The sequence below is a fragment of the Perna viridis genome, chromosome 9, assembly GCF_037379345.1.
Source record: "Perna viridis isolate PV_CMFRI_1.1 ecotype Kerala chromosome 9, ASM3737934v1, whole genome shotgun sequence".
Lineage (NCBI taxonomy): Eukaryota > Metazoa > Mollusca > Bivalvia > Mytilida > Mytilidae > Perna > Perna viridis.
This window is the reverse complement of record NC_142453.1, coordinates 29,426,717-29,454,309: the sequence shown is the minus strand read 5'-3', so window position 1 is coordinate 29,454,309 and position 27,593 is coordinate 29,426,717. Positions and strand designations below refer to the sequence as shown.

The 27,593-nt window shown below is 32.0% G+C and overlaps 1 protein-coding gene across 5 annotated transcripts; it reads right to left on the bottom strand.

Moving 5' to 3' along the window:
* Positions 1-161: 161 nt before the first annotated feature.
* Positions 162-27,425, bottom strand: LOC148607685 (uncharacterized). Of its 5 annotated transcripts, XM_088544527.1 has the most exons (15): positions 26,930-27,425; positions 23,285-23,344; positions 19,510-22,708; positions 15,931-16,123; positions 14,833-14,938; positions 13,840-14,160; positions 13,348-13,638; positions 12,769-13,065; positions 11,920-12,354; positions 11,340-11,474; positions 10,641-10,680; positions 5,475-10,385; positions 1,996-2,040; positions 1,000-1,338; positions 162-277 (listed from the first exon to the last, which is right to left on the bottom strand). In XM_088544527.1, exons 5-12 carry the CDS (start codon positions 14,882-14,884, stop codon positions 9,968-9,970), a joined length of 1,989 nt encoding a protein of 662 aa, XP_088400653.1. In that variant the 5' UTR covers positions 14,885-14,938; positions 15,931-16,123; positions 19,510-22,708; positions 23,285-23,344; positions 26,930-27,425; the 3' UTR covers positions 162-277; positions 1,000-1,338; positions 1,996-2,040; positions 5,475-9,967. The 5 variants fall into 5 exon arrangements, with proteins under 5 accessions (XP_088400653.1, XP_088400658.1, XP_088400654.1 ...); XM_088544532.1 differs by having other exon boundaries at positions 1,000-1,294; positions 14,833-16,123; XM_088544528.1 differs by lacking the exon at positions 15,931-16,123.
* Between the last annotated feature and the right edge of the window lie 168 nt (positions 27,426-27,593).

The following is a 27,593-nucleotide window of genomic DNA, read 5'->3' as shown; positions in this document are numbered from 1 at the left end:
GAAATGTTTGAAATATATATTCTCTATGGACCATTTTTCAAACCATTAAAACACATTTGCACTCTTTACCACATTTTTAGAGGTTTCAATGCGTAATGCAACAATTATTGCAAACCTAATTAAATGCGTGTGTTAGCATTGAAGTAATTTTCAATATTTACCGAATATTCTATCTCACAGACGGCTACAGGAAAAACCATTTGAAATACAATCGAAATGTCCAACTTTGCATTATTTCTGCCAACATAAGTTGTTATATCCTCGTCTTTTGGGATGTCTATCAACATTTAAAAATCAATAAAGTCTAGGTAATGTATTCCACCATATCAGCAACAAAAAGAAATCAACAGTAGTCGATCAACACACAAATAATGGTGCATTGACGAACTAAAACTGATATGAAGAAGGGGAAAATAACGGATTGTGTCGAGCATTTTCAACCGATAAGTCAAATCTTAATATCAAAGTTTTTGTCCATGCACGGTTTATGTTTCAGTGCAACACAAATTACAAAAGAGAAACAACGTTTAAAGTAATAACTACATTTTTTATTCGAAAAGGGCGGCAACATTCCTGTAACTAATGTTACGTTTGAAACGTCGCAAGATAATGAAATTCATTTTTTTTATTTTTACTTATACAGCGTGCTTTATGGCATGGATTTTGCCAATCATTGATGACCATGTGGTGGCATATAGAAATTTAATTGTTCGTTGACTTTTGGTGGGTGACTGTCTCATGTTCAATCATACCACATCTCCTATTTTATGAAAATGCTTGGATTCATTTTGAAGGTTGTGACTTATACCTATAAAATCCGGGGACAACAATGCATCTTCAACCAAAACATAAATCCAGTCTTTAAGTTTCTTTAATGTATATAAATCTTTAAAAAAACAATATTGACAAAGAGAAGATTTCCCATTTTTAACTGTCCTTCAGTGTAAAAGTTTTCTAACTTAAATGCTTGAATTTTATGCTAATATAAAAAATGCTTACATACGAACTTTTTGTCGTCCAGGTGAAGAAAATAAGTCTCATCGGATGCGTGTACCGTGTCATTTATTATTTCAGCTCTGCAGCCATACTCGATATTAACGTCCGATACACTAAAATTGTGGACTGAAAGATTGTAGAATGCATTATATTCTTCTTTTATGTCATACTTCCCATTTCTATGACACTTCTCATTTTTGCAAAGTTCCGTAATTTGACTGTTCTTTTTGTAATACCAAGAAAGTATTGTCATGTTAACTAATGGTTCCATATCAACTTTACACATAATTTCAACTGTCTGTGAAAAAATAATGGGGTCGGTTATAACGGCAACATCAATAGCTACAAAATATAAAAAGAGGCATGATGGGTAATTCATTGTTTAGTATATCTGTTATTCCAATATCTAAGTGAAGGTAACTTTGATTATTGGTGATAACCATATGATGACACAGAATTATTTGTTACTAACGTACTTCGTTTGTAGTTCAGGTGGTTTTGATACCATAAAAGGTTAAAGTAATGGTCCTTCAAAACTAGACTATATAATCGTTTACATAAATTTATGTTTTACAAACATCCAGAAACTGTTATTTTTATGTGTTCCCAGATGTATATCCAGTGTACGTGTGGTTTACTTAACAGAGTCAACACTAGAAATAAAAGGTGCATTGCCATGAGAAGATGTGAAAACTTGACCAGAATTTGTCATAACCACTCAAATTATTTCATGCATGTTACATCCTAGTAAAATTATGTAGTAAACGTAGAGGCTGGTTAAAATACTATATAGCGAAATAGTTTGTTATTTATTCAACTCACCTTGTATTTTATCGATATCAAACATTATGATGTAATGAAAGACATGATTATTTTTTCAGTCATATCAGTAGTTTTGTGAAAAATAAGATCCTTGGATTCAAAATGCTTGGATCAATACCGGTTACGATGCTATGTTTAAGTTACATGGGGTAATCTAGGTGAAACATTTGCCATTACCTTTTCTGTGATTAAGTATTGCTCAAAATATCCCACAACCACCACCTAAAACAAATACACAAAACAGAAAATAAACCCAACAAATGTGTACCCACAATTTTCTTACTTGAATGCAACAAAAACTCATAAATTTGGCTTTGAACTATCCAAAGTTAATAAATCGATTTTAATATTTTTTAAACGATCTAGTAATCTTACACAAGTATTGTATTTTTTTTTTAATGCATTCCACCATTTTTCTTTTTTTACCTTTATGCCTATCTTTTTTCACATATTATTGTTTTAACATACGGACTTTTGGCGTGAATGAGATATACAAATGTGTATCAAATATACATACATATATATTTAATATTTTGTAATGAAGAAATAAGAAAAGTATGAGTAGCCAACGATTTTTATTTACAAAAATATTTTTTTCGTTCTATGATTATTTTTTTTTGTCATTCATGGTTTTTTTAATCGGTTTTAAAAAGGTTAATAGATGAACGAAACACAGATAAAAATGAAATGATATGAATTGTCTAGGATAATTTTAGTTGAGATACTTAAGAAAGGGTGGATGCAGGATAGAAGAACGAGAGGGCGAGTAACTTTAGGCTTCACAGAGGCAGATTAACAGAATCCCCTAAGGGAGTCCGGGAGCACAAAAACTCTAATTCAAACACATTTTATGCGTGCATATACACACATTTCTTTATATTTCTGCCATAATCTAATAGTTGGAAACTTGTGTCAAAATGGTCAACTTATTTGTTTATCCAGACGAAGGTAGATATCTGAAAAGAGTTTCCTGTCGACTGACCCTCTGAGATTCTCTTCTACTGCAATTGACACTTTGCAAGTATATAATGCCCTCAATTCCAGTGTTTGTCCTATTTCCCGTTCCCTGTTTTTAGAGCCTTTACTGTGATTGAAGGGATATTCAGCATAGATAATTGGCTCATCATTTGCTCAGGTATTTTTTGATGTCTGCATGTATGTACATATTAACTAGAATGTTTTTATTAAGCGTGGACTTCATTTAAATACAAAAATTCCCGCCTGACAACGGTTTATAAAAAACGGGAGGGGGCAAAAAGAGGATATAAATAATATATATTTTAGTCAGCAAACATTGGGACATATAACATATCGATGCACACGATCTGATGACGATGTTGATGAAGACGAACAGAAAAATATTTCACAGTGACACTTTACGGAGACGACACTACTATAAAAATATAGAAAATAAGTTTAATTAAGCTTACCTAAAGCTTTTTTTTTTGTGTTCATGTCGAAACTTTTCGTTCCTATTTCTAATGTTGTTTTCCCATGTACCCCGAATTCATAAAATTAAAACTACGATATGTTATCTTCAAAATGCTACTAAATCAATATCTATCCTCAAAACAATTGGCTAGTTGTAGTGGCAGACTTCTGAGTTTTTGACATTATTTGAGTTGACAAGCAATGTATCCCAATTCTACAATGCGGCGCCCAACAGACCACGAGATACTTGAATCATCTGTTTTTCATACTTAGCATCTGTCGTCTTATTCTTACGGCAACTTTTCTAGATCTTTGCATAAAAAAAGTCCCTTATTTTGTCGGCCTGGCAGCCATCGATTTCCTTCCATTGCATTTTTTTTTCAAAAGAGTAATTTTTTGTTTGTGACGTTTTTAAATATCACATTTTTCCGTATTTTGTATTGTCATTATTATTCCCTGTCTTTCCCTCTCACCATAATATGCCTTACCTATATTTTATATTAATACTGTTTAGTCATTTGATGCATTTCAAAATAGCGCATGGCTAGTCTCATTTTTTTTTTTTGTTATTTATATGAATTCAGTTGGTATTCCTTCAAAACAAGGAATCGTTTTTTAGAATCCATGTTTGATAGATTTCACAGGATTATAACAAGATTTTATTTCAACAAATAAACAATCAAAAATATTGTTGAACACACGTCTTATATGAGAGTATGCTTTATTATAAACCTGTTTTCTTTCTTCTTTATTGTGCTATTTCTCTATGTGATCATTGTTTTCTTTAAACCTCCTTGAAACAAATATATTGCTGAGCACTGAAAAACCGATATCTTCCCCGATATCGCTAGGAACGATAACTCTTATCGTAACGTCCCAAATTATGTACTCACAGTTCAGAAAAAACACAACTTAAGTTTGCAAAGGTCAGGGAATGATATTTCCATTGTAATATAATTCGAACAATAAAAGCATTTTAGTCATTTGATAGAGAAACTCCTTTACTTAGATTTACGAGCATTTGACTGTTGGTCCCATGAAACAACAAACACCACTGAATCAATGTACAACTGCACAAAACTATTGGCATGAAACGTCTAAATCCGTTGTAGAAGTAAGCCTTGCCCAAAATATCGATGACCAATATTGTGATATTACAACAATAATCAAAGATTATGACGAAAATGCAATTGCTGTATGCCATCATATTGAAAGAGTAATCAAAGGAACCAAGGTTATAGCGGTAATCAAAAGAATGCAATCCAGGGACAAAGACCAGACATGGAAAACAGACATACACAATAAAGAACATCAAGTAACTAAAATCATACATACAAAGTAACAAAAGCAAATGAGCAACTCGGACTCCACTAAAAACTGGGAGCATGGACCAGGTGCACCGGTAGCATCTTCTGCTTTTCTAGAAACACCCGCCGAATTGCTCATAAAAAGTCAAGTCCGGGGTAGACCAACGGGTAAAGGAAAACTATGTCCCGTTTAATAAATCAGTTTTCATGGTGCAAATGCATACACCATAACAATCCACGAGTTTATGATTACGACCATAATGAACATAAAATTGACAAATGAAGTTAAATAGTTAAACTAGGCAAATTTAGGTTGATTTTATGTAACGATGAATATAAATAGCTCAAATAATCTAAACAAGTCTTAAAATGGTATGTGTAAAAACTTCAATTGTTAGAATGAACGCAAATTCTATATTTTGTAATTCACTACAAAAATGCTACTTTTATATTAAGTTATGCGGATCTTCATTATAAAATAAATAATTATTCATTCCAATTAGTTTGTTTTAAGGGAAGAATTTACATCGAAAATCTAGGTTTGTTGTTTTATTTAAGTGTCATTTACACACTTATATCTTTTCTTAAATTCAAATTCAAATTTTTATAATTTATAACTCTTTAGACCGGAGATTAATTTCTGTTAGATGTTCAACCATATACCACACTTTGTACGGGGAAATAATGCGTACATGTTTGACCGTACTGAACATTCCACAAGTTATAAGTTACAATCTAAAACATAAATTAAGCACGTATAAAAAAAACATGCATTCATATATATATAAATTTTCTTTATTACGAATTAACCTATCATTCTTATTGTTTACTGAAGAATTCGCATCGTTACATTAAAGCATACAATCTAAACATCCAAACAATTGATAGTATCTTCTGTCACAAATAAAAAAAACATACCTTTAGCGACTATTATGTTAACTATCAAGAATAGTTTCCATGTAAATATCCGATACATTGTTCAATTACAATATAGCTCCATTTTACGAAGAACAATAAGTCGTTTTGGTAGTTTTGGATAATGACTTTATGGTTTTATAGTTTTCAATGTTTCAATCAATCAACTTTCTATTTTATGCTCCGTTAAGCATGATATTGTCGTGACTGATATTCTAATTTACCTTTATGAGAAGTCCTTTTAAAGTCATTTTAGTATTATATCAATACAGTCCATCTACACGTTTATTTCGTAAGATAATTGTCAATGGAGATTTTGAAATTTTTCATAGGATTATAAAATCCTTGTTGCTTTTCGGAAATGTTATGTTAAACTAGACATATAATATGAAGATCATATATTTTGCTGTGGTTTCAAAATAATTTTTTGAATGAATTAAAGCGTGTGTGTATTCGCTATATAATGTGTAATTAACCCAAGCTATATTTTATTTATTTGTTCATATTGGCACATGACACATGTCTGTCCTTGAGATGCACTGTTTAACATACTTATGACCCGTTTTTGTGAATACTGATATCCCCACATGTAAGTTGTTAATTCAAAAATGTTTTGAATTTCATTGTAACGTCATCAAAACAAGTTGTTGTGCTTAATGATGTTACGCCAAGTTTTGGAAAATTAAAACTAAAAAATCGTTGCTTTATGAAATTAGAAAAAGATTGCTTGCATTTTGTCTAGATTCTAGGTTCTAGATTAAGATTTTCTTATGCCATGTATGTGTAATGACACTACATGTAGCTTGAAACGTATTCCCTATAACAGAAATAAACGACTTGACATTAAGAAGACAAATGGTCCCGACATTATTATTAACAACAATTCCTTGATTTTATAGGTAACTAAGCGTTTTATATATAATGCAAAACAATCATATTTATTCCTGAAAAAAACACCAGAATCCATAAAACTATGTGCATTTAACTTTAAGTCATAAGTGCCAAAAAAAAAAAACAGTAAATCAACACATTATCCCGAAAGTAAAAGGATCACTTACGCATATATACATAGATATGCCATTAAAATCAATAAAGTTTGCTTATGGTTTTAAAAAAGATGTCTCTAATAACTATTAGTATATCAAAGAGTAATCAAGAAAACCAAGATAACTGCAGTAATCGAAAGAATGTAACCTAGGAACAAAACCCAAACATGGAAAACAGACATGCACAAGAAAAGAACATAAGGTAACTAAAACCATACATTCAACGTAACAAAAGCAAATGAGCAACCGGAACTCCACTTATACCTGGGACCAGATGCACCGATAGTGTAAGCGTTCTCTGTTTTTTTCTTGAAACACCCGCCGAGTTGCTCATAAAAAGTCAAGTTCGGGGTAGAGAAACTAGGAAAGGAAAACTATGACCCGTTGAATAAATCAGTTTTCATGGTGCAGATGGATACACCATAACGATCCACGAGTACATGATGACGACCATATAACTTCTATAGTGATCACTCCAATCTTGTAGCAATATAACCCTGTTCCAGAATCCTATTTGTTAGAGTTCTAGCGCGATACAAAACGTCTGCGTAGTTTCGGCAAGCTCTGGCATAACGTATGAGTTTTGAAATGAACACTCCATACGTAGGTACTGAAGGGATGTTGCTACAGATGAAAGGAAAGTTGACAATTTTGAATGAAACGTTATCACGTTTGACGTAAAGTTTGGTCAATAGTTTTCCTTTACTATCAATTTCTATGTGTATGTCAAGATATGAGGCTAACTTCGCAGTGTCTGTAGTATCTTTTATCTCAGGTTTTGGGTAGATGCGATGTATCAAATCCCCAAAAGTAGGATTGTTTAAAGATAATACGTCATCTACATAGCTATTTCAGCTATAAAGTCAGCCTCATAAGAGTACAGGAATATGTCAGCAAGTAAAGAGACACAATTTTTTTCCATTGGAATGCCGCCGGTTTGTTGAAAAACACGTCCACCGCACTGGAAAAATATGTTAAATTCCAGCATTTTATAAGCATCTCTGTATATTTGGAAGATTATTTGGAATTATTCCTTATAAAGTATGATGAATCTCTATCAAGAAATATATATTTGTATCCAGGTGTACCATCGTTTTTGGAAAACATAACAACGATGTAAAATGTGTTTAAGTCGGGATTGTAACTGAGTATGGGGAATAGTATACAGTGTTGAAAAATCATATGTTAAAATGCTATTATATTCAGATAATAGTCTTGAACTAATTGTCTCAAAAGGATCTTTCGGATTTTTCAAGATCCACATTGAATTAATACCAGTTATTGACAGTTTTGACAGTTGCGAGGATAGAAGTTGAAAGGTTTGAAAGAAGTTTGGTGGTATATTTTGCAGATCCAGCTATGAAACGTTTCTTGTATGGATTCTTGTCGAGTTTAGGAACCCAGTACATAGACGGTAAATCACAATTATCTTCCTTGGTAGAGAGACCAAAAGAGGATAACACAGATTTATGGTTTTCCACAATCTCTTCTTTGGAGAGTGTGATAGCAGTATAGGACATATCACTGCTATTATTTTCTACGTCTACCTCTGATGATAAACATTGCATGTAAAACGTTTTTTTCAGACAAAAACAATGTTTTTGCTACGACGGGGTCTTTGAAAACTAATGTAGCCCTGGCACTCATTGACCTATATAAAACTTTCATTCATTTCAAAATTAAAGACCTCACGGCTTTTAACCACTCTGACAGAAAATAAATGTCTTTCTCGTTTTATCTATTTTCTTGCATAGTCATCCACGACATACATAAGAATTTAAAGTTATAATTCCAATTTATGGAGCGCGGTACACGGTACTTTGGACCTGTAGAAAAGATATTACTAAAACATTCATTTTCGATGATGGTTAAATCTCCCGTAACGACGTGAACGGAAGGACCATATTTGAATGGAGAGATTTTGCAAGAACAGTCAGGTGGTTTAGCCTTGAAGTCCTCAACCTCGAGGTTCTGCAATAGCCTTTTATAATACACAAGTTTTGATGCAATGGGCGAAATATAGAAATATGAAATAATTGGTATGGGTTTGTCTTTGTTGGTAACGTTTTTCTGATGGAGGACGTTAGCCAAATTAATTGCAGCTATACCATTGTTGACACACCGTATTGGAAGAAATGATCGTTTTTCCTCATCTTGACTTTTCACACAAACTGGTTTACAGAGTCCTTGAAAACCAATTTCTAAAATGATGGCAACAAGCCTTTCTTTATAATGATGAGGTGAGGTCAGAAACAGGAGTGTCAAGACTTGTTTATAAAGGGAGTGTAATAGAGTGAGAGGTATAGAATAAAGTTTGGTTCTAATGTGATGAAGTACAAGAGTTTTGAAAGAAAGGAGTCCATCTACGGAGATATCATGTAACTTAGGTGACTTATAATGGCAATGGCCATGATCTTTTCCCGTCTTGGATTTTTGTCAAATAAATTCATCACATTTATGCTATTGTTATATTGGCTTGTAAGGTTTCCTATACTTTTGATGGTGTCATTGCACCCGTAAGATATTGAGATATTGACATTGAACGAAAATTTGCATATTATTGCTTGCGTATCACACTCCATTGACGGGCGTAAACAAGGATGTAAACATTTGCTATTAAATAATATTGCCTAATGCAATAAGCTTTGATATAATAAATTATAAAAGTGAAATCATGAATGACAGATAATACATATGGCATGATATATTGCATTAACTTCAACAAGAAAATACAGGCACGAGAGTGAGGGAAGGTCGTTATTACAGGTTTCAGTTGATAGGTCGGTTAAATACACAAGTACACTCCTTTTAAAACGTGTTTACTCATGTATTCAAAAGACCTATATAATTAGCTTTCTTCTTGTATCTTTAGCTTTTATAATATTTATTAACTTTTGATTTTTCTACCTTGTATACCACAAGTCAAAATGACAACCTTAGATCACTTCTGAGTGATTCAATTCAAAGAAATTCTACACAAAACGGGGACTAACAGAGACACTTACCTATTGTAAGATAGCAATATCGGCATAAAAATGACCAAAGCGTCAATGACAAGCACAACACCTATTGTTGAAACTGGAAACAGGGACGATCTATAGACACAATATAACGAACATAAAATGATGTCTGATCAGCATAGTCCCTTTGAAATAAGTCATGTTTATCTACGGATTAGTTATGTGAACAACATCACTGGGAAGATTGTAACAATTTTGTTGCAAATGTTAGGATGATCTTTTAAAATCAAAATTAATAAGATAAAATATTTAAAAAAATATATATATTAAAAAAGGGACTATACAACCAACAATGGATTTACACTCCATGATTAGATTATACCATACCTAGAGTCAAAACTTGTGCACTATGATAATTACAAAATACACAGGACACATACACTTTAACCCAATCGTTATTCAAACCTATCGGTTATAGTTATACTTCCGCTTAAATGGTTTTTCTATTTCGAGAACCTTTATATTTGATAGCGTTGTTTCTAGACGCAAACAAGACGTCACTGTTACAATTAGTCTTTGCCATATAACAAGTCTGTATTGGAGCGCTTGATGATTTAATCATGCTTGTGGCATATTTTGTACTGTAGACTTCATCATTCCCTATTGCTGTGTATGAATTCATTTCGATTGGCCACGGTTCTAAGTTGCTTTGCTGAAGACCTTCATATTCATATTCAATTGTTTCATAGCGAGATCCAACATCAGAATGTTTGATGCTGGATGAAGAACTTAATATTGAATCGTCGATGGCAGAGTAATCTTCTTCATGAACAAATACCGGTACCGTCGTCAATTGTTTTTTGTGATCTTGAACTTCGGACACATTAGAAACCATACCAGGTCTGAACCTTTAAAGGATAACATTTTTATATATCAATTATTTGATGTTTTAGTTTAGAAATGACTGTTTTGTAAATATTTTTGTATTTCCCGTTAAAATAACTTGAAACTAATTGAAATAAATTATGTACAATGCAAAGACATTTGATCAAAAATTACAAAACGTTTCAAACATTCAAATGATATATTCAAATTGCATGTGATGTTATATTGGTAAGAACATAAACGTTGTAATATAAAAAAAACAAAGATAGAGTTTGTACCTGTTTGTTTCTATACAACTGCTTCTTTGCGCTTGTAAATCTAAAATTTTAAATTAAGTTCTTTGTAAATGTAATGTAGCAATACGTGAAATGTTTTACTTTAGACACATTTCTTTTTATTTTAGGCGTACAAGAATTATTAAATGGCTTATCAAATGTAAAAATCATTTACAAAACAAGTACTAACCGGGCTCGACGTTGCTTGACCTCGGTGATCAGACGAGAACCTGTGCTTTCAATGTGAGATGGTCGTAGACACTAGATCTTATTTCATTGAGGTTATTTTAAATCGACCGAATAGAGTGACAGTCAATTAAATTCTAATATCAGAATTGAGTATATCATCAAAAATGTTGATAACGCCATAGTCACATTACATACTTTCTATAAGAAATTGACAAATTTTTTAATCCAATCAGAAAGCTTTTCTCAAATTAAATTACTATTATATTCAATGATGGTAAGTAAACACTAACCTTAGTAACAACTAGGCTTAACTCATATGTGATAGGATGAGCTTGCTTCTTGCAAGACATCCGCCATGATGCTTTCCAGGTACAGAGAAATCACGAATGACTGATTGAAACCTTTGTGTTATTTTATAAGGGCTTTCTGTAACAATCAATCAGGTCAACACCCATTTTACATCAAATGGCCATCCATTATTAACTAAATCGAAATGTAATAAAACATACATACCTTTACGATTGTGTTCTTTATTTATCCTATATGTTTTACTACAAAATTTGAATACAGTCAATACAATCGTAACACATACCAGCGTTACAACCAAACCTAGAGCTGCGTACATGTAAAATGCAATTCTTTTGTTACCTGAAACGAAACCGCCAATGAGTAAAATAGATATAAATTATATCCTAGGAACTTGAAATAGTTTAATTTGAAACAACAAACATGCCAACAAAAAAAAAAAAACAAGAACAAAAAAAAAAACAAAAAAAAACACACACACACACTCACAAATTAAATTTCATTTTTGAGATTGGCATCAAGAAGACTTAATTTGGGAAGGAAATAATAAAACAAATTTAAAATATCTAATTTCAGTAAACAGTTTATGGGCATTTGTACAAAATATCGATATTTATGTATATTTTTTCTCCTTCTGACAGTTGAATAACTTTTAAGAAAAATTCTTTGTTGATATTAACTTAAATGTTCGTTTTAATAATACTAAATCCATTAGATGACTCTACATTATCAACACATATATAATAGTGTTAAACTAAATTAGTAATAAACTAAAACAGTATCTTACCAACATCATTTCTTCCACAGGGTTCATTATAAATTTCAGTGACGTTGACATGTGGTGTATGCATGGTGTCATTATTCGACACAGAATTCATGTTCACTCGATAATTTTTCACATCAAAAGAAGTTTCAGTGGCACCGAAATCATTTCGTAAATGACAAATAAATTTGCCTTTAGACGGAAATTTTGAAATGTCAACTTTTAGTTGAACTTGAAATCCATTTACGTAAATTTGCTTTTGGTACATTTGGGTTGTAACAATAACATTAGTTTCGTTAACTTGAAAAACATGAGAACTCTCTTGCGTAATATATTCCTTCTCGTTGTCATTGTAATACCAAACATTGCTCGTAATAGAAGGATCGGCATAAAACAAAACCCTCAGAATGATGTATGGCCTTTTATAGGCATATGCTGATTTAGTGATAATCGGAAGACCTACAAAATACCACAAGAAATTAAAATGTTTGTCTGAAAATGAAATATGAATTTGTAATGGTGCTTTGTGTAAATAATGTAGTCTCAACAGCTTTCCTTTGAATACTCATGTGATATTCATTGATTTAAGTTATTGTGTCAATAAATTGTTATATATCTTAGGCCTTTCAGCTGTCGCCAAAAACGTGGGTTTAACTATCTAAAGATAACCATATACGAGTTTTAACAAAAAGTGATAATAGGACAGCAAATGAACATATTTTATTTTTTGTATTTGTTATTTGTAAATACAGTAAAAATATTTTAAATATCAACTTGGCCTATAACATTGAAAATCATATTAAGCTCATGAAAACATCGGAGTAACAAGAACACAATCGCAAGCCCTAAAAAAAATTCCAACATATTTAGTACCTTTAACGGATACGCTAGCGCACCCAGACCTGTGTAAATCAATATTATTTCCTGAGCACCTATATTGTCCCATATCTTCATGATGACATTTTGGTATAGTCAACAGATATCCATTTCTTGTTCCGTCAGGCGTAGCGCTCAATATACGTAGGAGAGTTTTCTTATAGTAGTGATACCAGAATATTCCATGACCACTGTCATTCACGTTTTGTACTATGCACCTGAATCTGATTTCAGACGACATATTGCACATATGGTCCTGGGGGGTGACTTTTGTTTCAGCAAATCTTGAAGGACCTTAAAAATGAGATAATCAATAAGTCAGGCATGATATGAGTCAAAAGATATGATTAAACAAAATCAAAGGCAAAATGAAAAAAAAATTGGTTAACACGAAATGAAACGTATGCTACAAGGCAAACATTTTATATGTGACGAAAACACCGAACTTAGAATCGATAGAAACCGATTGATAGAAGGTAGTAGAATCGTACGATTATAATTTTTTGTTTTCATAGTTACAGAAGTTGACTATATTTTGACCTATCAAAACTTTTAAACAGAATATCTCTAGCTTACCTTTGTCATGAAGTCTTAAGGTAATACCTAGACTTCCTGCATCGTTTCTGACCCTTAAAGAGTAAGGTCCAAAGTGTTTGAACTCTAAAGGTATGATATATGATTCCAAGCGAAAAATATCCCTTTCACTTGTAGTTTTAACGCTCCAAATGCCAAGCTTTCCGCCTGAACTATCGGACCATAGAACAATCGGAATTTGGTAACTCTTTACGTTTATTGATACTTTTGCCAGTCTCTTCAATGATGTGTAGCAAATCGGACGTGTTCTAGCTTTGACTACTGCAGGTCTTTCTGAAATAGTTAAGATATCAAGCCTCCAAGTCACCATGATAAATGATGACACACATATGCAATGGGCATAACTGAAATGCCAGAATATCAGGAGTATTAAACAAGTATTGCTCTACTGAAATTACTTTTATTGTAAAATGCTTAACGTTTTAGACCGAAGGACTTTATACTCACTAGATCTAAGTGTTAATTTTAGCTTACCTGCGGTTACTAAAACATAGCTGGTGATGAGAGGTACATTATCAATAAATGTAATACATCGATAATCGCCTTCAAAGTCTATAGTGTAATTTCTAATATGTAGGTTGTACTCCCCTCTACTACTGTCTCCAACTAAAGACAGCTTGTCATAATTCTGAATACTAGTTGAAATATCTGTACCATATGTATAAAAGGAAAATGAAGGTGGTCCTTGCCATTTTGATGAACCAACATGTGAGTTATCCTGACAATAAAGCGTGACATCTTCACCTACTCGCCCATATACATGTATACGTTTATGCTGTGTTGCGGATGCCTGTGCTGTTTAAAAGTAGATAGAAATTGATTCTAGCTACAAAACTAGTAATACCGAAACATCCAATAAACATAGCCGTGATAAAAATCAAACATTATTAAAATAAACTAAAAGAAGCAACACAAACTATAAATCAATAAATGCCACAGCACTGTACATGAGTTTGGTTGAAGGTATAAACATATCAGTATTTAGGTTGGCTTTTTAATGTATATTTCCAAGCATAAAAAGCCAAAGCCAAGGACAACTCTCTCTCTCTCTCTCTCTCTCTCTCTCTCTCTCTCTCTCTCTCTCTCTCAGATTATAATATATAATAGAAACAGTAATACGCAATAAGCAATTAATGAAATAACGTAGTTCCACGTCTAATCGAAAAAAAGCAACATATGAATACTTATATTTTGATTGAGGTTTAACATTCATTTTGTTGCCAATTAAAAAAATAGTTTGCCAGTTCCATCAAATTAATGTCACTTTATTTTAATTACAATAACATCCATTTTCGAATTCATAAACTACGTTTGCAGTATCGGGGTTTCTTTTATTTAAAAGAACCGGAAATCAAAGTTGTGTGGTAAAATTGGTAGAAAACCTTACAATATATATAATCCTCGTAACAAATGAAAATTAATTAATAATTTACAAGTATTTGTATTTGAATATTTATTTATACTTACCCAGGCAATGAACGTGTACCATCAGGATTATTGTACATGCAGTAAAAGACATTTCTGTTGTGTAATAAGTTGATTTTCAATACTTATGGGTTTGCTAACGAATATCCTAAATTAAACATAATGAGTACTGAGAAATTTGATAGTGCTAGCTTAATACGATGTTATTAATTCAGAAGGTATTCAGGTAACGTACCTAAATATGTCAATTTATTTTTGCTATATTAGTTAAAATTTATACTTTATTGAGAGCGTGATAAGGCTTTTTTCTTTTTACAAAATACACATATGCCAACCATATAAATAGAGTGGAACCTCGTTAAGTCGAAGTCGAAGGGACCATCAAAAATGTTCTGGGAATCCGAGGTTCGAGTAATCCAAGGTCGAGTATAAACCGGAAATACCCGTAGTTTGGTCAATAATTGTTTCTGCATTTACATCATTCGTTGTGGTTGTACATGTACTTTACTTTACACGGTACTTCGTTATGTCTTGCGTTTCATATCGGAAGATTTTTTTTGTATGTTGTATACCATGTTTGAAATACTGGACGGCACCGAATGTGTTAGTGAAATTCTTTTTTTAAAATTTTTTTCTACATCGAAAACGTCATAGTGCATAACATGCTGCTTTGTTTGAATCCCAATCAGGAATATCATCAAACCATGTGCTATACACTGTTAAGATAAATTTTCAAGTTCACTAGCGAAACGAATGTAGTCGTTGAAATACACTACATGACTTTACTATCGTCTGTTTAATATTTCATTAAAAAGTCAGACACTATTACAACTCATCTGTATTTTGTGTTTAAATTATATCAAAATATCATAATACCCGATATCACTGTTAGTGTTAATGCCGACGTGTAATTGAACAAAATCGTTTCTTTATAATAAACGAGCAATTTTAAATTAATTAAATACACAAATTAATCAAAAAAAAGGTCAACAAATATTAATTTTAAAAGTCAAGTTAATTTTGTTAAAGCACACTTCGATCATGGTGTGTAATAATCAATCAGTTTTCCGAATAATTAGTTGACTTCGAGACATCAGGGTTAATCAATCTCGTAGTCCATCTAGAAGACTGATTGATTACCTCGAGTTATCCGAGGTTTCGATTAACCCGAGTTCGAGTCATCCAAGGTACAATTGTATTGGAGTAAGGGGAGTTTGTCGATTAGTTTTACGACTAATTAGTTGACTTCGAGACATCAGGGTGAATTAACCTCGAAGTCCTGAGCAAAAATTGGTCAGCTGTACATGTGTTTCAAGTATTAACCTCCCGACAGCTGCAATAGAACAAAATACTCAGGAAGTTTATGGTTCAAAACATAAAATTGCATAAATGAAGTAGTTATAACCAACAATTTCGATTTAGGAACCCAAATAAAGCACTGTTTAGTTCTACCAGAGTATTCAAAGGGTATCAAACAGTAGTCTGTAAAATAATAAGATATCATAACATACCAAACTTCAAATTGTCAATGTATTCACCATTTGTTTAATTTTCCAATTTTTTTTCCGCTATATATTATTTCCGTCATATAAATAATTGGTAATTGTTTGAATCATATCACTGAGTAAGGAAATAAAACAGTCGAATAAAAGTAAAACACAGATTTTCAGTTCTGTGGCGCCATTTATCGGACAAAAACATTGTTTTAACTATTCCAGGAAATTTAATTATGATGGCTTGAATTATAAAAAAAGTGCATTCAGCAACGGGAACATATCAACAATGCAACTAGCTTTTTGTGTTATACATAAATATACTTTATTAATCAAAAGGCCATAAAGATCCTATTGAGTGTGTTTCGATGAATTAAAATGAATATTTTTAAAGCAAAATCGTTCCAAATATCTTCACGAACTTGTGCTTACAATCACAAACAATCACTAAGTGTTCTTCTTGTTGTTGTTGTTTTTTGTTTGTTTGTTTGTTTGTTTCTAGATTGTGTAGAATTTACCAACATAAAAAAAGTTATTGATAATTCTATGTTTTATCTGATTTATTTAAGACTCTTCCATAGGCTGATGTTGCCATGTTTGCAAGATATTGTTTTATTAAATAACATCTGATTTGTTATGTATTATGACGATATCACATTTCATTAAGTTATTGATATAACAAGGTAAAACAGACGTATGTAGTTTAAAGGGAACAAATGCTACTTGTTTTAAAACGCTGACTACATGATGATTAATAACAAAATGATATATATAGTATCATTTTGTTGTTATATATTTGTGGTACATACAGAAAAAGCGGTTTTTTGAATTTAAGAATTGGCAATAATAAAACATTTTGTCTATTGAAAAATAACATACATTTTCCATCTGCATATTTTTTATTGCCAATTCTTATAAATTAATTTCAAAACATATTTTTATCTTTAAACATGAGAAAAGTAGCCCTGAATTTAACTGAATAGGGGCGTGTCAATATTTTTTCATCCATTGATATATACAAAAAATATTTTAACCAATCAGATTACAGTATTCATCTCAAATTAAGTTACATGAATATGATTTATAAATGTTCAATTCAAAACACATTTTTTCAAATAATTTCGAAAATAGGAAAACACATGTTACAAATTTGTAGATGTTGAATTTCAAAAACGTCAAGGATTTTATGATAATAATAATAAAACACACTAATATCAAACGAACGACTTATGATAGCTACTAAGCAACTTAACATTTTTAAACCGTAAGCTTCTATCAACCAACGGAACCTAAAACGAAGTAACGACTTAGACATGTGGCGCTAATACACATTATGTAATGACTTGATATATATATATATATATACAACGTCTCAGAATGTGACGACTCTATTCTCTACACTGCTTCATCGGATCAAATTGATACAGGGAAGATAACGTAAACTTATAGAAGGGTCTGAAAAATTCCCAACGATGTTTGAACTGTCAAATTTGCGAAGCAAATTTTTGTCGTTCCCTCCGCAGGACTCGAACTCGTACCGCTGTGACATCTATGGCAACACCGCCTGAACTAAGTCCAGCGCCCTAGACCACTCGGCCAGCTAGGCTATATAAAAATATAGCTTTCGCTGGCCGGGTGATTCCTCCTCAATTTGATTCGATGGAGCAGTGTAGAGAATAGAGTCGTCACATTCTGAGACGTTGTTTAATATTGATTTGTTGTGACATGCATCATTAATTTGATCCTCTATCCTACATAATAACACCTAGATGAACTGTCCCGTACTACCATACATCGTGTACTAAGTTACAGTTCTAGATTAATCCTACGAGGAGGAATCACCCGTTCAGCGAAAGCTATATTTTAATATAGCCTAGCTGGCCGAGTGGTCTAGGGCGCTGGACGTAGTGCAGGCGGTGTTGCCATATTTGTCACAGCGGTACGAGTTCGAGTGCCGCGGAGGGAACGACCAAAAATTTGCATCGTAAATTTGACAGTTCTAACATCGTTGGGAATTTCTATACGTTTACATATCTTTCCTGTATCAATTTGATCCGATGGAACAGTGTAGCGAAAAGAGTCGTCACTTTCTGAGACGTTTGTATAATATTGATTTGTTGTGACATGCATCATTAATTTGATTCTTTATCCTACACAATAACATCTGAAATGAACTATTTTTTATATAGTCTAGCTGGCCGAGTGGTCTAGGGCGCTGGACTTTGTGCCGGCGGTGTTGCCATAGATGTCACAGCGGTACGAGAATCGCAAATTTGACAGTTCTAACACCGTTGGGAATTTTTCAGACATTATATTTTAAATACAGGATTCATGATTGTTTCGTTGTAAAAATCAATAAAGCACAACCGGAAATACAGCATAAGTAATAGGTGAATAATTTCCTTTGTAATTTAATGTTTTATTGAAACTAACAGGAAACAAATATGTGACAATTCTATGATTGTATGCAGTCCACATTTTAAATTCGTAAATACGAGTAAGTACGAATGCTTGTCCGAGAAAGCAACACGATGGAAAATCCGCCGAAAACCAAAGAAGTTAAAATTAAAAAGTCATAGTGAAATATAAAGACAAAAATACAAAATCGTGGCCATAGAAACACAAGGAAGATTGAAGTCATGAGTACAGAAGTTTTATAGTCGTCATCATAGATCGTTATGGTATATGCATCTGCACCATGAAAACAGATTTGTTCAACATGTTATAGTTTTCCTTAGGTCTTTCGTCGAATCAAGACTTGAATTGTTAAGAGGAACTCGCTAGACTTTCCGGTGCACCTGGTCTATGCTTACTTTTTTTTTTTGGGGGGAGGGGGGATTCCGAGTTGCTCATTTGTTGCTATATACGTAATTTTTTGGTTATTTTATGCTCTTTGTCGTGCGTTTCTTGTTTCCATGTCTGGTCTTTGTTCTTGGATTATATCTTTTTGTTTTCCGCTAGAATCTTGGTTCCCTTAACTACTCTTTTATCTGTCTGAAAAATGCAACGACATGGCAAAGTATCTTTTCCTATGTGGTAACATTTCGGCTGCTCCAGCATATGGAATTTAAGTATCTAAATTCATTAGCACCACTTTCGTATAATTTCCGAACCATTTAACCGAACTTCAATAACTACTGTGATATTGCCCATACAGTAAGGTTCCTATCCAAAAGTTATATTAATGTAGTCAGTGTTTCACTCCAACAAAGTAGGTAAAACATACCTCACTTAGTTCAACTCAACCGTTATTCTGTTCTGATTGGTTGCCTCAGTAAAGGCTCTCTATAAAGAGTAAGAAGTAATTTCTCATCAGAAACATTTCAAACGAATAGGAATATCTTTATCTAAGTAAACATAAGGAAAACTAATAATAAAACAAATCAAAATGTGTTGCTTTTTGGAAATTCCTATAAAAGTAGCAGTGGCAAAAATACCAAACTGTATGTACTTTTTTGTTTATTTCAGAATGCATTTTCGAAAGGGCTGCAGCACAAATATTCAATTAACATTTTTACTTTTCATATTTTCATCACTAGTATTACTCTCAGGAAATGTGCTCTATTCATTCTGCACTCTGATAAGGTTATGACGGTACCCAGTAAATTTACGAGTGAATTCAAATCAATGTTTTTGCTATGACCAAATAAATATGCTCGAAACTTTTGGTTGATTATATAGACCAAACTGGAAATCACTGGAATGCGTATTTCTATTAATGATTGTAAGATATGGAAACTACCAAGGGTGAATTATTTACTTTGAATATTCCTTTATAATAGATAAACATTTTAGGAAAATTACATCTTTGGATATTGCTTTTTGGTTTTGCAAACATTAACTTTATAACCTCTAATTTATACGAGCTTGTTCTTGTCAATCTAAACTGGTAGTTAAGGAAGTTTTGTTATGTGTTTGACACAATAAGAAAATGCAGTGTTTACTTTCGGTATTCTTTGTAAAAAGCCAATGATTATTAGAATTGTACTTAAGTACTTAAGTTTATTTGATATTATGAATGTTATAGTCTTTGGGTCATTATTGTTTGAGTTATTCTACCGTTTAAACAATCAATGACTATTTCCTAAGATCACTAACTTCAATAAATCATTTTAAGTCTTAAAAGAAAATTGTTTTGTCGTTTACCAGACCTGTATTTATATGTATAAAATAGAATTAGAAAGTAGACATAATTGTCGTAACAGTATTAGAGCATTACAATAGCATGTCACGTACTGTCAAACCGGTTTAATTGTTCGCGATTATAAAGAGAACAAATAATTCGACAGTTTAATTGGCAATACGTCAACGTTACTAACTTCACATGTGTGTCTTTTTTTATTATTTTTTTTTCGTTGTTTTTTATTTCTCTTTTCTTTTTTATTTTAGGTTTCTTTTGATTTTTTGTTTGTTTTTGTTGTTATTGTTATTTTGTTTTATGTTTTGTTTGTTTGATTTAGTTCTATAACTGGCATTATATAGAAATAAACAAAGAATAATACTGATTATTTGCAAAACCCTTCTGAAATCAGACGGTTTAGATGGCAATCTATGTGATCAAGCCCCGTGTACTATATTCCCATATTTCATTCGAAGTCGATGGTTTAAAAAAAAATAAATATATTTAAAACAAATACAAATGATGTCCTCGCATCGTGTAGTGTCTGCAATTATATATTTCATTTTACACTTTCAATTATTTTTTATATATTTTTTTATTATTATTCTTTAATCCTAATGTTTTAAATATATAACTATCAAATTATAAGAACATATTAATTCAAAACTGAATTATATAGAGAAGTAACTTAAAGGTATGAAGGTACCGTATTAAGAAAGTAACAGTGTCTGTAAGAATCATGGTATGACAAAACAAACTATTTTTTTAAGGTTAACTTTAACTATTAGCACAACATGAATAAAGGAAGACACGATTTTCCGTATCATCCATATGACTTTGGTAAATAGCGTTATAATGCATTGAAATGCACTGAAATAAACTTTTCAAGGACAGATATCTCTGTCAAATATTTCATTTTTTTTTCAAACATTCTATTGGATGCAGAGTTTTTATTTTTTTGTTTTTTGTTTTTGTTTTTTGTTTTTTGTTTTTTTTTTTTGTTTTTTGTTTTTTGTTTTTGTTTTTTTTTTAAATACAGAAAGCATCCTTGCGTGCAATTATATTGTCAGATTGGTGTGGTTTTGACACAGTGGGTTTTGACATATATGTTTCTGATTTTTCCCATTTTACCTGTTTCTTACACAAATTTACAATTAATTGTCATATAAACATAGGGCTATTAAAGATATGCATTGTAATACTGTATATGTGTAACTTCTGAATTGAGACACCGTTATACTGGTAACAATTACTTCGTTTTGATCATACTGTTTAAATCTGGGCGAAGTAGACTTCCTTGGTCAATGTATCTAGAACCATGCCATTCCAACAGTTCAAACTCAGTTTTAAAATTCATTACTAAACAAGGTTCCTCAAAACAGACCTGCACACAGACAACGTACTTAGCTGCCATAGAAGGGTAAGCAAGCATGCTTTTATCCGTCACATTGCAAGAATAATCATATAAGAGTCTAGCTGAAATAATGAAATAATGAAGCTCTAAAGACAAAGTAACAAATGGTCCAATAAAAAAGAACTTCTTGAGATTCAAACTACATTATAAAATTGTGAAATTTAAGTATACATAATAGAGTTATACTGTTTCAAAACCGTGATAAGGGTGCGACTTTTTATCAAACGCAGGTCACGAAATAAAGGAAGTAATAACACAACCCGTCCATGTGTTGACTTTTTATGTACTAACGAAAGTATAGTAGACTTAATATAAGTAGATATGGAAAGTGAAAGAAATCGAAAATAATTTTTAAATTCGTAGCGTTAATAATGTCATTATTATATCGGACAAAAATACTATCTTTTATAATTTAACGCGTGCATCAATGATCACATTGAACACATATTATTTATCATATCCCAGTGAAACAACAACAACAAAAAAAAAAAAAACGTTCACAAAATAACTTTGTTAATAATATCCTTTTAAAAGTACGTTTAAATCGTTGGGAGGAAATTAACATACACTTGTAACTTTCTCTGTTTTAAAATTGTAAAACATAATTGAAAATTCCAAAAATGGATACATTGAAGTCTTTGTATATAATAATCTAAAATTACGTTCCATCAGGCAGTAAAATAAGCATCGTTCTAATAGCGCATTAACATTTGACATGACTTATGTAATACTTACACAAAACTACATGTTTTAAACCTTACATAGTCTGGAATTTATATAACAACCGTTGGAGAAAACAATGGAATTTGGAAACGGTAACCAAAATGCAAATGAACAAGATACCACTGTGGAGATCATCAAATATAGAGGATGTTTTCCGAAATAAACTGCCTACAATAAAGATTAAAATACAGTATAACTACTGCTCTGCCAAGTTACTTTTAAAAAGCATTAAATATTGAGTCGAGGAAAGAGAGATGTTCCCCATAGTTAACATACAGGTTCTTCATATATAAACTGAGTTGTTTGAGGTTTTAAACGTCCTTACCGTCGAAAAAATCAAAATTTATTTTATCATAGGAAAAGAATGGACTACAATAGATGGAAATGTTAGATATGTACACGGCGAGAGTAAAGTATTTACACAGTCTGTATAAATGGTTCCTACTAGTTCTGTCATTATTGGCATAAGGAGTGTCGCTGTGGCACTACTGTTTGTGTTCTCAGCGGTGAAAAGCAACGATACAACAGATCACAAGATTCATTCCCCACAAATCCACGTAGTTAAAAACCTGTAGCTTACATCGGACAATTATTACATGTATGAAGCTTATAAAAAACATAACTAATAATTTGCGGTTAAATGGTCTTAAGTCTAGCAAATAACTTAAAGGAAAATATGAGCCCGGGATTAGCATTCTTTCTCTAACATTATTTTTATTTATCCCACCTTACATAAATACTCACCCACACAATAATAAAGCCATAGTCATTGTCTCGTTAGCATATGAAAAACTCAGTCTTCCTCTACATAAAAAAATCATATTGCTACATTTAATTCTTGTGCAATGTCTTCTCTTTTCGAATTTATTCTATCTTACCAACCTTTTCTACTACGAAACCTCCCATATCCCTACCCCCTGCCTTAACACAACAAATCAGGCAATCACAAAATTTCTGATGTGGAAGTAGTCAAATCCTAAAATGTAATGAGCTAAACTACTTTTACTTTATTGTATCCTTATCACAAGAAAAGACAATTGATGATAATCCAAAAGTGATAACAAACCGGCACTAAACATAGCACCTATTGAAATAGAATCAAACCACATTGTCACTATAGAAATATTATTGAAAATAAATCTAATACCTGATAGTGAAAATCAAATATAACCTTTATGACATACATGATGTTCCAGGTCAATGTTTTTTTCCCACATTCTTAGTAAAGTATTTGATGGTGATCTTTCGTAAACTTTGGCGTATATGTGTCTTACTTGTTCAGATATTTACAACATCTTTGAAACTTTTCATAGTGACCTATAGATAAGTCACCATTCTGTTATATCAAAGAGTAATCATGGCTACCAAGGTTATAGCAGTAATTCAAATAATGTAATCCAGGGACAAAGACCAGACAATGAAAACAGACATACACAAAAAAGATCATAAAGTAACTAAAATCATACATACAAACTAACAAAAGCAAAGGAGCAACTCGGACTCCACTAAACAATGGGAGCATAGACCAGGTGCACCGCTAGAGTAAGCGTCCTCTGCTTTTCTAGAAACACCCACAGAGTTGCTCATAAAAAGTCAAAAGTAGGCAATGAATGAGAAACAAGCTCATAAATAGGGTTGGCAGCCAGGTTGACAAAAAGTAATGATATAAATACAAGGCTACATGCCATTAATGCTAGAAATAAAACATGTATTGTCAACAGCAATACGTTATAGCAAAAAGTTGTAAAAATATTATTAAATTTCATTAAATAGAAATCATTTACTTCTAATGGAAAAATGTAAATTTTTAAACACAGATATATGATAGTGATACTTTATCACCATCTTGTAAAAATAATAAAAATGACAGAAAGAGGGAATTTTCGCAACCAAACAATCTAACAACCACAATTGTCGTAAACCAATGTATCTAAATAAATCAATTTCAATAAACATTAGTTCCCTTGATTACTCTTTCAAATGTGCTACAAACACAAAAATATCTAGTCCTGCTTAAGTGAAACTGATATATTTCTTGAAAATAAACGTAGAAAAATTGATATTCCATATGAAAATATAATGGAAAATTAAATTCCAGATGAGTTCAGATAGAGATAAAATAGAAATTAGGAAAAAGCGGAGTGCAAATACAGAACTAAAAAAAATTCAACTGGAATTTAGAAACTAGCTCAGAAGCCGCAGAACCTTCAGATGACTACAATTTCAATGAATCAATAGACTGCAATCGTATTTTTATTTACTTGTTTTGAATAGAGTAATCAATCGAACCAAAATTCTAGCGGAAATAAAAACATACTTTCCAAGGAAGAGACCAGACATGGTAAACAGAAAACACACAGGCACACAACAAAGAACATAAAAACTGACCAAAATAATACGTACAAAGTAACAAAACTACATGAGCAACCCGGACTCCACACAGAACTGAGAGCATGGACCAGGTGCACCGATACGCAATGACAGATTCATTGTACAAAATAAGTTCTAATGGTGCAGCTGAATCTACCGTAACGACCCAAGAGTTCATGATATAATTGTGTAGTGATAATATGAATCTTTAAGCAATGTTACCCTGTTCAAGAAACTAATTGTAAGAAGTCTATCGCGGTACAAAAAATCTACGTAGTAACAGTAAGCTCTGGAATAGCGTATTATTTGTGATATGAAAACTCATGGGCAGGTGCAGAGAGGGTGCTGCTACTGGTGAAAGTAAAGTCAGGGAGTAGAGAAGTACAATTTGTTCCCATGGAATGCCGACCGTTTGTTAAAAAAAACGTAACCACCACAGTGGACAAATATGTTGTCGACTAAAATTCCAGCATTTTGGAAACATTTTCTGCAGTATATTTGGAAGATGATTTGGAAAATATTTTTAAAAAGCATGAAGAATCTACTACATACCAGTATCTAGGTGTACTATTTTGCTTTAGTAATAACAATGTATAATGTATTGAGTCGGTATGTTAACTGAGTATGGAGAACAGTTCTGGCATAATATAGTAGCTAAAATCTCAAGTTCTGACGGGATGTTGCCACAGATGAAATGAAAGTAGACAATACGGAATGAAAAGTCAATGTGCATGTCATATATTTTTGTCAATAATTTGATTTTACCATCCAAAATTCATACTTTATTGAGAGCGTGATAAGGCTTTTTTTTCTTTTTGCAAGATACACATATGCCCACCATATAAATAGAGTGGAACCTCGTTAAGTCGAAATCGAAGGTACCATCAAAAATATTCCAGGAATCCGAGGTTCGAGTAATCCGAGGTCGAGTATAAACCGGAAATACCAGTAGTTTGGTCAATACTTGTTTCTGCATTTACATCATTCGTTGTGGTTGTACATGTACATATACTTTACTTTACACGGTACTTCGTAATGTCTTGCGTTTCACATCGGAGGAATTTTTTTTTTGTATGTTGTATACCATATTTGAAATACTGAACGGCACCGAATGTGTTAGTGAATTTTTTTTAATATTTTTTTATGCATCGAAAACGTCATAGTTCATAACATGCTGCTTTGTTTGACTCCCAATCAGGATATCGTCAAACCATGTGCTATACGTTGTTAAGATAAGATTTCAAATGCACTAGCGAAACGAATGTAGTCGTTGAAATACACTACATGACTTTACTATCGTCTGTTTATTGTTTCATTGATAGGTCAGATACTATTACAACTCATCTGTATTTTGCTTTTAAATTATATCACAATATCATAATATCTGATATCACTGTTAGTGTTAATGCCGACGTGTAATTTAAAATAATTGTTTCTTTTTAATACACGAGCAATTTTAAATTAATTAAATACACAAATTAATCCAAAAAGGGTCAACAAATATTAATGTTAAAAGCCAAGCTAATTGTTGTTAAAGCACACACTTCCGGCATGGTTTGTAATAAACAATCATTGTTCCGACTATTTGACTTCGAGACATCAGGGTTAATTAACCCCGAAGTCCTGTCGAGGAGACTGATTGATTACCTCGAGTTATCCGAGGTTTCGATTAACCCGAGTTCGAGTCATCCAAGGTACAATGGGATTGGAGTAAGGGGAGTTTGTCAATTAGTTTTACGACTAATAAGTTGACTTCGAGACATCAGGGTTAATTAACCTCGAAGTCCTGAGCAAAAATTGGTCAGCTGTACATGTGTTTCAAGTATTAACCTCCCGACAGCTGCAATAGAACAAAATACGCAGGAAGTTTATGGTTTAAAACTTACAGTTGCGTAAATGAAGTAGTTATAACCAACAATTTCGATTTAGGAACCCAAAATAAAGCACTGTTTAGTTCTATCAGAGTATTCAAAGGGTATCAAACAGTAGTTTGTAAAATAATAAGATATCATAACATACCAAACTTCAAATTTTCAATGCATCCACCATTTGTTTAAAATTCCAATTTTTTTTTCCGGGATGTAGTATTTCCGTCATATAAATAATTGGTAATTGTTTGAATCATATCACAGAGTAAGGAAATAAAACAGTCGTATAAAAGTTAAACAAACATAGATTTTCAGTTCTGTGGCGCCATTTATCCGGCAAAAACATTGTTTTAACTATTCCAGGAAATTTAATTATGATGGCTTGAACTAAAAAGTGCATTCAGCAACGGGAACATATTAACAATGCAACTAGCTTTTTGTGTTATACATACATATACCTTATCGATTAAAAGGCCACAAAGATCCTATTGAGTGTGTTTCGATGAATTAAAATGAATATTTTTGAATCAAAATCGTTCCAAATATCTTCACGAACTTATGCTTACAATCACAAACAATCACTAAGTGTTCTTGTTGTTGTTGTTTTTTTGTTTGTTTTATTTGTTTGTTTGTTTGTTTTTGTTTTTGTTTGTTGTTTTTTTTTGTTTTTGTTTTTTGTTTTGTTTCTAGATTGTGTAGAATTTGTCAACATGAAACAATATTGATAATGCTATGTTTTGTCTGATTTATTTAAGACTCTTCCATAGGCTGATGTTGCCAATTGTTTTGCAAGACATTGCTTTATTAAATAACAT